This window comes from Macrobrachium nipponense, chromosome 21, assembly GCF_015104395.2.
Source record: "Macrobrachium nipponense isolate FS-2020 chromosome 21, ASM1510439v2, whole genome shotgun sequence".
Taxonomy (NCBI): Eukaryota; Metazoa; Arthropoda; class Malacostraca; order Decapoda; family Palaemonidae; genus Macrobrachium; species Macrobrachium nipponense.
In genome coordinates, this window is record NC_087212.1 from 27,823,567 (window position 1) to 27,838,003 (window position 14,437).

The following is a 14,437-nucleotide window of genomic DNA, read 5'->3' on the forward strand; positions in this document are numbered from 1 at the left end:
ACCTGATTCAATTAATGCAAGGTTTAGTGCTTTTGGATGTAGGCTAGTATAAATGTTCTTATTCCAAGGGTTAAAAGTTTTAACTTGAAATTTTGTTATCTGAATTTGTTGCAAACGAATAACTCAAAAATAGTATTTAGACATAAATGAGAGAAGATAAAGCATAATGAAAAGTTATTTATAGCAGGTAGTTCTGTACTCACCACCTATTGGTTGGGCCTGTGATGCCTGACACTTGGCACTTGCTGGCCAGTCGCATAACTTCAGCTGCTGATTCCAGTGGAGCCTTGGGGTACACTTAGCCTCTTCCAGCTGGCCATTTCGACACCTTTGAAAGTACAGTGGGATCAGAGTGAATACTTTTTCTCATATTTGGGGTATTTTATGGTAATGTGCATTTGCGCGCGCGCGCGTGTGTGTGAGCAAGCCAAAGTCTGCAGGTTTGTAGGTAACATCTTACCTGTAGAATGATTCGCAGTCTCCTGGTTTAGGATGATATTCTCCTTCTTGGCACCTGTCACCTGGCTGCTTTCCACCACCCGCGGATGGAGGTGGTTGTGGCGGTTGAGGAGGAATGGTAGGCCCTTGTGGGAATGCTGGAATAAATGGACGTGTGGTGGTAGTGGTGGTGGAAGTTGTGGTAGTTGTAGTAGTTGTAGTAGTAGTAGTTGAGGTGGTACTAGGAGGTAACCACCAGGGTGAAGTCGTCGTCGCAGGCGTGGTCGTAGTTGTTCTAGGAGTGTTGGAGGTAGTTCGGACTGGCCTTGGGGTGGTTTGGGGTCGGGGGGTTGAAGACCACCAGGTTTGAGCAGTCGTCTCTGTTGTTCCGCTCGAGGAAATGTTGAATGTGTCCCAAGGGATTGTAGAGGGTTTCCCTCCAATGGCTGCATTTGCATCGTTTTTGTGTGTTATGGAAACGAGGCGGGGAGAGAGAAAGAGGCAAAGAGAGATTAATGATTGAACATCTATTGCAGAAGAGTTTTAAAATCATCTTTGTAGTCATTTGAAATGCTATAGAAGGAGATGAACGACAACTGTAAGTTATGTGATTTGAACTATAGGTGATTTCCAAATAATATTGAGCACTGCAGTCGGTTGACCAGATTTCCTTCTGAAACTGATAACACTTTTTATGACACTTCTTTTATTTGTTTCTGACAAAGGCTTCTACCTTAAGTTAGTAAAATGAAATATCCGTGATAAGCATACAATCATAAGGCAGCAACAAGTAGCAACATTAGCAAAACAACACCAACACTGTATTAGACGTAGGTAAGTTCAAACAAACAATAAACGATACACAAATGCACATCAGACAAAAAGCAGGCAGTTGGACACAAAGAAGCTGATACATAAGGAGTTGTGCAGATATTTCCCATTCAGGTTCTTGCATGTAATTTTTTACGCTCAAGTATTCATGAACATCTATATAAATTTTTTTGACCCTTGAATCAACAGGACGAAGACTATGCAAAATTTTAGCCTTTAAAATGGCCATTCTTTGCGTGAGTAGCTAACGTTGAAATGATCCAATATTAACAACAGGGTCAATGAGCAACTGACTTTTGCAGTCATCATCCCTGATTTTATGTGTAGTCTACATCTTTTTCTTACCTGATTGCCACCAGGTTTTACACCCCCTTCTTGTCTTTTTCTGTTAACTTTCGGGTTATTTATATATCGATGGTCGAAAAAGAGCTGGAGAAAAGATGCCATACCCGCTGGACGTTGTCAAGTTACCAGGTGCTTCCTGACAAGTCATCATCAAGGTGGTAATGTAGGGAACAGTTGGCAACATTGCACATACAGGGCGTTGAAAACACGGTTGTTGCCTCACTAACAAGAACCATCTGCAGCATTCAGACTAACTTACTCTTTGTTGCATCATTTTTTAGTGTTTCCCTGACGCAGTAACGTTTCCTTCAAAAATATAAGTTCCGTCAGATTTGAATATACCCTTCGATTCAGGAAAGACCAGTTTTCACTGTGTAGCAGTTGGCGTTTATCGTCTATTATCAGAACTCCCATTTGCATGCGCTTTAATCAGTATCACTTATACTGTTAGAAATGAAAAATAAATGATGAGCATATATTCACAATCTAACTTCGTTATATTTTCTGAGACTTAAGTCTATAGGAAACGCAATGTGAATAACACAATAAATTTCCCTTGTGGCATTTTCACACAAAATCAGCACCGCCAACCATTTGTTAAGTGTTAGTTTTCAAGAAGGTGACCACATGATTTCTCACTTACTTTCTGTTGGGTTATTCCATCATCAGTCAGCAACCATTGGAAGAGAAGAGCCGGAATTTGGTAAAAAATTCATGTTTTAAATCAGGATTTTTTTAAGATGGTGCTTATGTTTGTAGGTCTTATGCTTTCCCTCAAACTCACACAGATGCTAAGTTTAGTTAAAACGCAACTAATTCCATATTTGATCTGTTTTAAAGAACATTTATAATTCTAGATCTGATTCTTTTTATTTTATTTAATAGTCAGATTTTCTTGTATATTATTATTCAATAAAAGATCATTTTAATTTTCTTGAAGTGATTTGGACTGCTTAGTCTTATATGGTATCGTTTTACAATCCACAATATTTTGTTTGAACATTTTAAAGATGATGGCATATGAAAGCCTTGATATTATAAAAGGTATGTTGCCGTGTTGCATTTTGTCCAGTTTCTTATGCAATGACGTAGCTTTGTGTAGCATTTTCTCTGTTTAGCTGTGTAGCATTTTCTCTGTTTAGCTTTGTGTAGCATTTTCTCTGTTTAGCTTTGTGTAGCATTTTCTCTGTTTAGCTTTGTGTAGCATTTTCTCTGTTTAGCTGTGTTGCATTTTTTCTGTTTCTGCTGTTATTTATTGTGGAAATGTCAATATCCATTCAAGTAGATGCTCTGTTCGTGAGTGGGAATTCCCGGGTTTATACCTGTATTTTGTATACGCATTTTTCATTATATGCGTTAGTTATAGTCTTTGAATGATTTAATTTCGTTGTTTAAAAAGTACTTGGTGCGGCGCCTTTGACGTCCAGAGAATCCATCTGTCGAGAACTTGTGTGGTTGATAATGTATTATTTATTGAGTCTCACCTGTTTAAGAGCTGTTTTTTCTGGTTCATTTGCAAATATGTATTTTATTTTTTTTATCTTTCCGTTTGGTGCTAGATCTGTGTGGTCATGTGTAACGCGATGATGAAAGTAGATCACATGAGTCATGTGACAGGGTATTATTTCTTATCTTACCTGAAGCGTAGGTCGTTGTCATAACAGGGGGAGTGGGCGTGGCGTCAGATGGTGGCGCGGCGCAGTTACCTCCTCCAGGTCTGGGTGGCGGGTGCGATACGGACCTGAGCACCCGATTGATTGCCCTCAACAGAGGGTAAGGTTCCGTGCAGCATTCGTTCAGACGATCGTCAAAACTAAGATCCCATACCATGGCACCACCGTACCCATTGTCCTGAATGTAACTGGCTTTTCGAGTTACAGAGGCCGGGTCCTCGTAGCTGATCCACAGGTTGCCCTCGTGAGCGAATGGACCAATGGCCCCTGATGGGTCCACGGCTTTGCTCCAGCCAGGTGATCTTACTGTGGAAGATGAGCCGTTATAATTCTCTCTCTCTCTCTCTCTCTCTCTCTCTCTCTCTCTCTCTCTCTCTCTCTCTCTCTCTCCTTATTGCATAGATTATGTAACGGGAAAGCTTATCAAAAATGTTTGGAAAAATTTTTGTGACTCATATAAAGCAGTTTGTCCTTTTTGTGTGTAAATATAGAAGAGGATATTTTTCATTTTCTTTTCTATTATATTGTTTTGCCTACAGGGAAGAACGAATTAGAATAATTGACCTTCAGCTACCATATAAAGAAAATAAAAGTAGTATTGCTGGAAAACTCATAAAGAAGAACATAATGAAATAAAAAAGACCTTAAATCAGATGTGGAAAAAAAGAAAAAAAGACTTAAAGAGCTTAACAAATAAAAATTCCTCATACGACTAAGAGGCGCCTCGACCCATAACCACAATCAGTGGAACTGGTGACGGTGTTCATCTCGGGAGATGCTACAGTTCTGCAGAGATTTGCATAAAGTTTCGTCTGACTGAACTCACCTAGTTTGCAGATTTCGAAGTAGGCCATCATTCCCCTCTGCATCGTTATGGGCCCTGGTTCGCCTGGCCCGTTGACTGGGGCATTAATGCTGTTTATAGCAGGGTTGGCCAAGGTGAAAGTCTGACCATAAAACGGAATGCCCACAATGAGTTTGCTTTTATCAGCACCCTTCGATACCCAATGCTTCATGGCGTAGTCCGTGTTCTGGCTCTCGTATCTGTAAGGTGTTGAAAGGTCACATAAGGTCAGCAGTAAGAATTTGATGCAAGAAAAGAGGAGGACGAGAGGTCTTAACTACCTGATTTCAAAATAACTTCTTTAACACGCTACTCAGCAGGTGTCATTGCAGGTATCAATCATTTCTTGCTATACAATGTACGAGGTATAAATTAACTGATAAGCGTAAATAAGAGTTACTTTCACTGTCATTCAAACTCAATAATGTAGCACATTAGTACGGGAAGGATTTCAAAATGTTGTCAAGCCGCTACTCACTTGTCACCCTGTCGGACGGAGAGGGGCGAAATGTGCCCTGTTTTCCCTTCCCATGCCCCGTGGAAGTCATAGGTCATGACATTGATGAAATCCAGGTATCGCGAGAGGGCGGGCACGTCGTAAGACTTGTCGATGATGTTTCTGGCAGGCGACACCGCAGCAGATAAGAGCAAAGGCGGTGACTGCACGTTGAACACTGTTTTAAGCTCCTGTTGTACGAAGACATTGTGAGAAATTATGGAAATGACTCATATTCCCGCTGGTTCAAGATCAATTATGTGAATCAATATAGAATTTGTCTGGATAATCTGCTAATCTATTGAATAAAGATGGTGGAATATTTACTGTGATTTGCCTTAGTTCATATTTTTTCATTTGTAGAATAAAAGGTCTGTTCTGTTTACCTTCACGAACGAGGCGAAATTAGCTACGTCTGCTGGCGATCCTTTCGAGCAATCCCATTGCCAGCACCTTGGGTACATCCATCCTAAGTCCAGTCCATCAAAGCCGTAGGCTTTCAGAACATCGGTCGTGTGCTGCACGAATCTTCAACGAGATTGGAAATTCTGATTAGTTTTTTTTTTCTTTTTAAATCTATCCAAGTGCTTGAGTTGATAGCGGGTTTACTTTTAATCTTTCAACTTTTGTTTACACGAAGATTTAGGGATCAGGCTGTTTGCCTTTAGTTTTCTTTTTCAAAATATCTCATTGTTAAAATTTTTTTTTTTTATTATACAGTAGATATCTTTTATTGCCTTTCAAACTTCAGACTCGCTGTATAAGGAAATAGATACAGAGCATACTTTACTGTATATACATGTATATTTGAATTTAAACATAATTTCTGTGCAGATAAGCATGTTTTAGACATGCAAGTTGACAACCATGCATCTTATACAATATTATATATATATATATATATATATATATATATATATAGATATATATATATATATATATATTATATATATAATATATATATATATATATATATTATATATATACACACACACACACACACACACACATATATATATATATATATATATATATATATATATATATATATATATATATATATTGTTTTTATGTGTGTGTGTGTACAAACTTATGACTTACCGTGTTCTGTTGGCAGGATTGCTCACAAGGCGGGAGTATTTATCGCCAACTGAGTCGACCCAACCACCGAGAGCAAGCATCACCTTCAGTGATGGTGCCTGACTTTTCAGCGATAAAACGCGTTGGTAGAAACCTAAGGAACACAGAATTGAACTGGTTAGAGGTCTCATGACTTCTAGATTTCGGAGGTTGAGAGTTGAAGGAATTGAATGTCTTAATTTGTGTTCGACCTCACAGGAAGTATTTGGTAATTCAACGGTAAATTTTGAAATCTGATACGATAGATGAGAGCTGAATCTCCTCTTTATATTTTACACGTTATACATCACCTTATCTTGCCTCGGAATTTATTGAGTAGGAAATCAAGATCCGTACAACAATGGCCTGAGTGAGAGACCCCGTATTTTTAATGTGAGGAATCAGTCGTCTACAGTAAATAATATCAGCTGTATAAGTTTCATAAATAAACAGAATAACAACACTCACTGTAATCGAAATCCAAGTAAGGATCTAAGGCCTTCATGATCATTTCGTACCCGTCCAGTTTAGAGTAAGCGTAGAGGATATGAGTACACAGTGAAGGGTCCACGTATTCTGGGGCATACTTATGAGGATCGGGTCGGTAGAATGCCCAGCTGGTGAAATAGCACACGACTTTGTTTTCGCCTGAAATCCAATGAGTAAGTTATTAGTTATTCAGCTTGATTAGAGTTGGTTACATAAGATTTTTTCTTGATTGCTTATTATTTTGCTCTAACTGTTTCCATGAAGTTTGAATTCACTATGTGCAACGAAGTTGTTTTTTGCCCTTTGCCACTATACAATAGATGTGCTGAGAATGGTAACAACTCAGTAAAATTAGGAAAATCTCTTGGCAAAAGAAATTCGTGAAGTGATTTAATTCATCTACCTATTTTTAAAAACTGTTCCTCGAATTAAGAAAGCTTTTGGGCTATCCATTGCATTGCTTACCTGCTGTTTTGAGAGTGGGTGTAGTCCTATAAGTGTCCTCAATCTTGAAGGAGTTACCAGGGAGGCAGAATCTCTGTCCATCTTCCGTACAGACACCTACAGCGAATAAGAATAAAAATTATTCTCTTATTGAGAGTGGTACTGTTTCCGATGATAATGTACTTAAGCCAAGCCTCAAGGCATTAATGATATAAGTATAGATACCAATTAAATGAAAAAGGTTTAGTCTCGTGAACTGTGTTCAAAATTAAGGTCGAAGACCTTTAGCTTTTATGATACATACGGCACATATCTGTTTGTGTTCTTTGGATAGTATTTATGGACCGTCATTTTCATATTCATTAATTTTATCTACTGTTATAAGTCGACAAAGGTTGTTTCCAAAGATGTTTCGTCGAATTATCGTTCTTCCATCGTGTACCTTTTGTTGTTCGGTTGTTGAAATGAACTCTAATTGATGTAGCGATGGAATTTTGTTCAAAGCTCGATATTTCTTGGCAAAACCTTTGTGGATTGTCTTGTGCGGCATCTTGTTGCTGTATCTTGTTTGACAGGCTTTGACCACTTGGAAAATATCCATTCCTAGATCTTCATTTGTTGTCGCCTTTTGTATAATAATTTTTTATTTGTGTCTTTGATTGAGGATTTCATGTTGTTTCCATTGAATCTGTGTCAGTGGCTTCCCAAGAACTCATGTCAGTGACGTCACATATCCATTTACCTTTCGTGGTGTCGAAGAAGAATCCGTAGGGACAGGAGTACCTCGTCGCCTGCCCGTTGTTGCACAGTGCAAACATGCGACAGTCGTTGGCGTCGTTATAGAGGCCGTCCTCGCGGCATGCAACAGGGATTGTGTCTGCCGGTCAGGTCCGAGTTATTAGAGAAGAAGATAAGTAACATGCATGACAAATAGTAGATATCGAGGATTCTGCACAACTCGTGTTAATGGTACTCAAGATTGTTACGCGCTCTTCATAATAACATCAGCGTGCATCACAATTCAAAGTAAAATACATTCCAGAGATTAGATACTGAATCAGGCGAAGGAAACGCATTCTGGTTATTGAATTATTTGAGGTAGAAAAAAAGAAGACTACTCTCTTGTGAGTTTAGTTTAAAATATATTCCTATTTTTTTTTAAGATTTCAAAGTATAGATTTACTTGGGTAAAAGTTGTCATCCAAAAAGATGTTAGTTAATCAATTAATCATGCTGTTAAAGTGTGAGTGACTGAAGGCAAGTAGGTAATTTACAACGTTTTGAATTATCCGTATGAATGTTGATAGATGACCTTCATATGACGGTCACCTGTAAAATGACAAACAGCGCAGGAAATATATTCAGAAGAAGTTTTGCAGTTTGTCAACTTACTCAGTGCAGCGAAGCCTTTTCCGCACTTGACAAGCCTGGGCCAGTTGCAAAGGCGCCTGTGGGTATCGAAGACTAGACCAGAGGGGACAGATGAACCGGTAGGCATTAAGAGAAGCGTCGCAGAGGTAGTACACGGCACAGTCCTCTGCTGAACGATGGAATCCTGGTCCTTTGTTTAGGATAAAAATGAAAACAGATGTTTTAACTTAGTTTTTTTTTTATATTTGTATTTTATCATTGGTTTTATCTGTGCGAAGTGTTTTAAATCTATATTAAAGTTTTATTTGAAGCAGCGAATCTGATGTTAGAAATTCATTCATTTGATCGTCTAACATCGAATAAAAATGATCAGAGTCTGCTTAAACGCCAGCTAATGTAATTCCTCAGTTTATGCTCTGAAGTGGCTATAATTTGTAAAACTTGAAAATGGAAAGTTGAGGTTGGAGTAAGGAAACAAAACACCAAAGTACTTGACGTTTCTCTACTGTAATCGGTGGCTTAAATCAGAGTAATTGCGGGTATGTACCAAGAACGAAAAATCATAAATTAGATTTTTTTTACTCACCTGGGCATGTGAAGTTGGGTGCTGCTGTGGCTTGTGTAGGAGCGAGTGTAGTTGGCAAAGGAGTTGTTCCTCCAGGAACCGCTGTTGTTCGGGAGCCTTCTTCTGTTGCTGAGAGGTTAATGTCTCTGTTAGGGTGCAGGAGGGAATGCTCTGCACAGCCTAACTTCCACGGAAACTTCTCCCAGCCGTGAGGATTTTTTCAAGTTTTGAGAAGAAACTACTAGTGCTGAGAGGAGACCGTGTTGGAATGTGTTTCTAATCGAGTGTTTTATTCTATTTTTGTTTTGTGGCTGAATGAATGTTTTAGTTTCCAGTTTAAGGTTTTGCAATGTGCATGTTTCTTGAGGGAACTGCTGGATGAGATTGTTTATTCCCCCGAACACTTAATTGTAAAGAAACACTTGTAAAACAAAATATTTTTCCTCTTCCAATATACTGAATACATCATGAAGTCCTTTTTCTTTGAACATATTTTGTAGGTGGTATAGAGAGGTAAGGACATGCAGGAAAGGGTCACATATTTACAAGGACGAAAGGCGTTGGAAAAACTCAGTAACATGCAGAGAACACACTAGGATTTTGTACTCAAGAGTGAAACGAAAGCAGAACAACTGCCTTCAATTGGGTAACATTTTCGAGTAACTTCAGTGGGAAGTTTAAGGGTCGCCAGAGGTGGTATGATGTAACAAGACGAAAACAAAGTGCCAATAGTAACTACTAAATAGGATAAGATGTAAATGAAATGGTGATTAGAAGAGAGAAAACCATGGAAACGACCGCAAGACTAATCTTGCGATATGAAGCTTAGCTTAGATGCGGAAGAACAAATACAAAACCTATAAAGCACTTCAATACAAAACGGCATTTTGTATTGAATCACTTTGTAATTTAGTAAAAAAAAAAAAATCATTTAAATAAACTCATACTTGACTCTTGTGTTGGCTCTGGTTTTGGTTCAGGTGCTGGCTCCGGTGCTGGTTCAGGCGCTGGCTCCGGTGCTGGTTCAGGTGCTGGCTCCGGTGCTGGCTCCGGTGCGGGTTGAGGCATTGGAGCTGATGCAATTGGTGTGGCCTTTACCCCCAGACCTCTACGCATGGTAGTCAGAAGGGGCCACTTCTCTCCACAGACTCCCAAGTAATCATCGAGGTCAATGGCCCAGATCATGGCGCCGCCAAGGCCTTCATTCTTGACCATTTCCATCTGATTTGAGGAAGTGTGCGTTTGAGTAATAGGCTTGTACAAAGCAATGCCAAATTCGTCATTTAAGGAAAAAGAATAGAAATTTGATGATTTTTTTTTTATGGCCGCATATGTAAATGCGATCTATTTATGAACTTTAATCATAACACCAGGAGTAAGCACAAAGATTTTAAGCAGTTTGTGTTATTACCTTCTTTGCCACGTAGGCCTTATCGTCATAGCCAACCCATTGGTCACCCTTTGTCATATAGGGACCCCCAGCAGCATCCTGCTTGAATGTCCATCCTCCATTCTTTTCTTCCATGCAGACTTCATAATAAGCCAAGAAGCCTCGCTCTTGAGTGTACTGACCCTCATTACCTCCTGACTTGACCTGTGTGTGGGAAAGAAAGATCTTAGGAGAAACGTGTATGTTGGTCGAATTTGAATGCACAAATTATTGTTGCTGTTTTGCTCCATCTTTGATTTTTACTAACATGCTAGATGTATGCTCCTAGTTGAAATTGGATTAATAAGTGTGTAGTGTTGGTTCCTAGTTAAAATAGGGTAACTCATTCTTTAGACCTTGTGGTAACTAATGTGTTAGATGTGGGTTCTTAGTTGCAAAAGGGCGTCAAGTAATTAGTTAAGAGATGGCAGTTGTAATTCTACTATCCAAAGACTGATCTTGAGAATGCAATTCTAGTACCCAAAGACATTTTTATCTCAAAAGTATAGTCTACATATAGTTTTATAGATTTTTTATTCAGAAGACTTGATGTGAGAAACGTAAAATTTACATTTCCTAAGTTTTATAGTAAGGTTATTTGAATTTGACGTTTCTCACCCTAGCCCCAGGGTCGGTGTCGCTGGGATTTGACAGCGTGAAAGATCGTCCATAGAACGGAATGCCCATCAACAACTTCTCTTTTGGAGCACCCTTTTCTGCCCAGTAGTTGATACCATCTTTCGTGTTCAGACTCTTGAATGCCCAGGCATCAGATGGTCTTGACTCAATGGGCGAGTGGTGGTCAGCTTTGCCGTCCCAGGGTCCTCGTAGATCGTAGGTCATGATGTTGATGAAGTCAAGATGTTGGGCCAAACGAGGAACATCATAGCCCTCGTTGACTCGGAACCTTAAAAATAGAATATTCAGGTATTGTGACATGATGAAATGGTATTCATTTTTGTGATGTGTAGTTGAGTATACCAAAACTTATATGTTTCAGAATTTTCACTACAGTAAACGTAGTAAGGCTACATATAACTTATAGGTCAGCTGATGCTGATATCTTATTTACATAATTCATAAAATGACTTCACAAGTTCTAGTATCTCAGGACAAATGAGGTAATTATGGTTGGTAATGTGCCGTTTAGCTCTCTAAGATGCTTATATAGCTCAGACAAAAGTAACCTACCGGGCAGGTGACACAGCTGCTGATAAGATCCATCCATGAGGCCTGAATGCTACTGCAAGCTCTTCGACCAAATCTGCGAAGTTCTTTTTATCTCCCCATCTGCCGCCTCTGTCACTAGCTCCTGGAAGGTATCAGTGGAATAGCATTTTCTTTAATGTTTCACTTCGTCTGTAGTAGGTGATTTGATGGGAATCTATGACTCTTTAAAAAGTAAAGATGTATGATAAGCAATGGAATGGCTGGCACACATTTATATTTGTATTTGAAAAGTTCTAGCCTTAGAACTGTCATAGCCTCACTGACCTGGATATTCCCAATCGAGATCGAGACCATCAAATTTGTGTTCCTGTAGGAAACTGACGACAGATTGAACAAACTTGTCCCTTCTCTCCTTTGTGGAAGCCATTGCTGAGTACTTCTTGCCACCTTCATTCCATCCACCAATGGCGATCATGATTTTCAGAGCTGGGTTTAGTTGTTTCAGTCCAACAGCGGCTTTGTAGGCTCCTGTAGTGAGGGTAACAAATACAGGTAGAAAGTTACAGACGAATTGGTTGGTTTAGTTATTTCTATACAACACATCACTTACCGAGATGCTTTAAAAGTTGTAATCAAATGTGAAAAATTCAACCAAAATGTTTGTTTTACGGCGAAGAAATCACTCATTCCACCCTGATTATAAATTGCAACCTAGAAAAAGGTTAGTGATTTCTAACACTTGAAAAGTTTAAGTAATTTATGACTCCCAAATATTGCGCTTAGATGGAATTACTTTTTGAACCATGCTAATTAGTAGGCTTGAATGGCTTACATACTAATATTATATGTACATTGCATAGGGCACTTGAGCGGTCAAGAGAAACCATGGCCTCATTACCTTTAATGATATCAAGTTCTTCATCGAGAGCCTGGATGGTGTATTCATTTTCCTTCAAGCCAGCGAAGGAGTAGATGACATGGGTGCAGGAGAAAGGATCTATGTCCATTACTGAAAAGTCGAATGGCTCTGGACGATATACGGACCACCCTCCATAGTAACACACTAATTTATAATCTGGTGGGAAGAGAAACGGTGTTATGTCGTTAGGTTCTAGATCATTGGTTTATTATTTTTTTTCAGCGGATATAACAGCCTGAGGATGATTTAGTCCATTGAATATATTATTAAGCTGTCTTTGGTGTCTGTGGATGTACTCTTTAATTATTGTATGGCCTTCCCTTGCATTTCAGTTTGCTAAATTCATTATTATTATTTACCTCCACTTTGGCTCCTGACATTTGCTCCGTAGCTGACAAGATCCCCTTCTGCCATAGTCAACCTTGAGCTGCCAAAGTTATAGTCACCAGCGTTTATGTTGACTTCCAATGTACTTTCAGATAAGTGGCCGAATGGTCTTGAATTTAGCTGAAAAGAAAATGGTTTTGATATGTTTACGGAGTGTTGACGTATACATTTTTATATCTGGAATGTTAGAGAGTGATCCACTCTGAACGAAAGGGCTTGTATGAATCCTGTGTGCCTCAATTATTACAGTGTAGTCCAGTATGAAGGAAAGAGTTTGCTATGTGTTAATTACCTGAGATGGCATGGGGTAAGATTCCTCCGGGTCCTCAGGCTCGTTCCGTAGTGGGGGTGATTCGACAGAGGCCCTGTAGCCGGCTCTTCCATACGTTTCGTCGTCATCGAAGTCCTCATAGCCAGCATTCACAATAACCGCGTCAAGCTCCTGGGCAAAATTGAATGAGAATGTTAAGATTGCTAAAATTGCTTTTTGTAAAAAAATTTCGTTGAGCTGAATGGAGGAAAATTTTTGTTATAAGTTTGCCTTAGTCCTGAAATAGGGAATGGGGATTTTGCCTGGATTTAGGCATAATAGAGAACAAAATGCCAAACTATTGCTTTTTATTTCTGATTTGCCGTTAGAAATCATTGAGGCGTTGAATCATTTTTCCATTACAAAGGATGTTGTATTGTTTTGAGGCTTTGCTGAATGCTAAGACTGACATGATGGTCATTATGAGAAACACTTGGTTAGTTTTAATGAAGATCGTATATTTCATTCCCTGACCGCAATAACCTATGGTTTATATTTGAGTTCCTACCTCATCCTCGTAACCCCATTTATAAACTGAAGGGAATGACGGAGGTGCTTCAACTTCCGCCCTGGAAAATGGTACATCGTCTTGGATGATATTTTCAGCCACGTAAGACAGGGCCGCGGCAGGTACTGCTTCAACAGCCCCTCTGTCGAAGCCTTGGTCTTCCTCATCGTCATCGAAAATGTCGTTCTGCGAAGGAAAAAAGGTCAAACTCTCTTTCTCTCTCTGATTGTGTATATATACTACACACACGCACTCACACGGACATATATATGTGTACACACACACACACACACACACACACACACACACACACACACATATATATATATATATATATAATATATAATATATATATATAGATGCTGGTAAAAATGTTCTGTAACAACAGATTTCCACCTAATAAAAGGAGCCCATACTCTCTATATTTTGGTGTTTTTATGGGCTCCTTTTATTTTATATATATATATTATATATTATATAATATATCTATGTATATATATATATATATAAAATTACTTTTCTTCTATTGTACTCATGAATTTTGAAATTCTCTCCACATTGCTTTCCCAGATTTTGTTCCTGTTGTATTCACATCCATGGACAAAATATTTGAATGTTTGTAAAATTCTCTCTCTCTCTCTCTCTCTCTCTCTCTCTCTCTCTCTCTCTGTACACACGCATACACACAGACACACACACATAAAATCACGAAGTCACTTACGAAACTGTAAGGCCTCCACGAATGGTGGACCTGGGCTGGGTGAGATTCAATGTGGCCCCTAAGGAATCCCGGGTCTTCTACATTTTCCTGAGGGTTCGCCGCGTAGGCTGCTGCCACCGGAGGTGGAACGTAGTTTATAGGGTTTTGTCCCTTGTGCCGAATGTTTACTTCTTCGGGGGACACTCTGTAGGAGGAGGTATGGAAAGTTGAACGTATAGATGGTAGTAGACTTGTTATGTATATCATGGACCGAAGTATCTCTTTGTCGTCATTTTTATTCGTTCGTTGACTCACCTGTAGTCGAAGAGGACGTGTTCCAGGAAGTTTCTCCTTTGGCTGACGGGGCCATATAATTGTGGAAGGGGCGGACCGTAGATG

At 39.2% G+C, this 14,437-nt stretch overlaps 1 protein-coding gene across 1 annotated transcript in view; it reads right to left on the minus strand.

Annotated features, from left to right (window-relative positions):
- Positions 1 to 14,437, minus strand: part of LOC135197868 (probable chitinase 10) — a 110,875-nt gene that overhangs the window by 22,764 nt on the left and 73,674 nt on the right. The window contains 24 exon segments of the mRNA XM_064225060.1: positions 204 to 328; positions 461 to 884; positions 3,252 to 3,593; positions 4,114 to 4,331; positions 4,610 to 4,818; positions 5,014 to 5,155; positions 5,729 to 5,861; positions 6,215 to 6,394; positions 6,701 to 6,796; positions 7,422 to 7,556; positions 8,072 to 8,156; positions 8,158 to 8,240; positions 8,637 to 8,744; positions 9,563 to 9,836; positions 10,027 to 10,209; positions 10,663 to 10,951; positions 11,236 to 11,356; positions 11,539 to 11,742; positions 12,113 to 12,289; positions 12,493 to 12,640; positions 12,813 to 12,962; positions 13,339 to 13,524; positions 14,060 to 14,243; positions 14,354 to 14,437. The exon segment at positions 14,354 to 14,437 is cut by the window's right edge and continues 116 nt beyond it. Coding sequence (XP_064081130.1) covers positions 204 to 328; positions 461 to 884; positions 3,252 to 3,593; positions 4,114 to 4,331; positions 4,610 to 4,818; positions 5,014 to 5,155; positions 5,729 to 5,861; positions 6,215 to 6,394; positions 6,701 to 6,796; positions 7,422 to 7,556; positions 8,072 to 8,156; positions 8,158 to 8,240; positions 8,637 to 8,744; positions 9,563 to 9,836; positions 10,027 to 10,209; positions 10,663 to 10,951; positions 11,236 to 11,356; positions 11,539 to 11,742; positions 12,113 to 12,289; positions 12,493 to 12,640; positions 12,813 to 12,962; positions 13,339 to 13,524; positions 14,060 to 14,243; positions 14,354 to 14,437 — 4,280 coding nt within the window.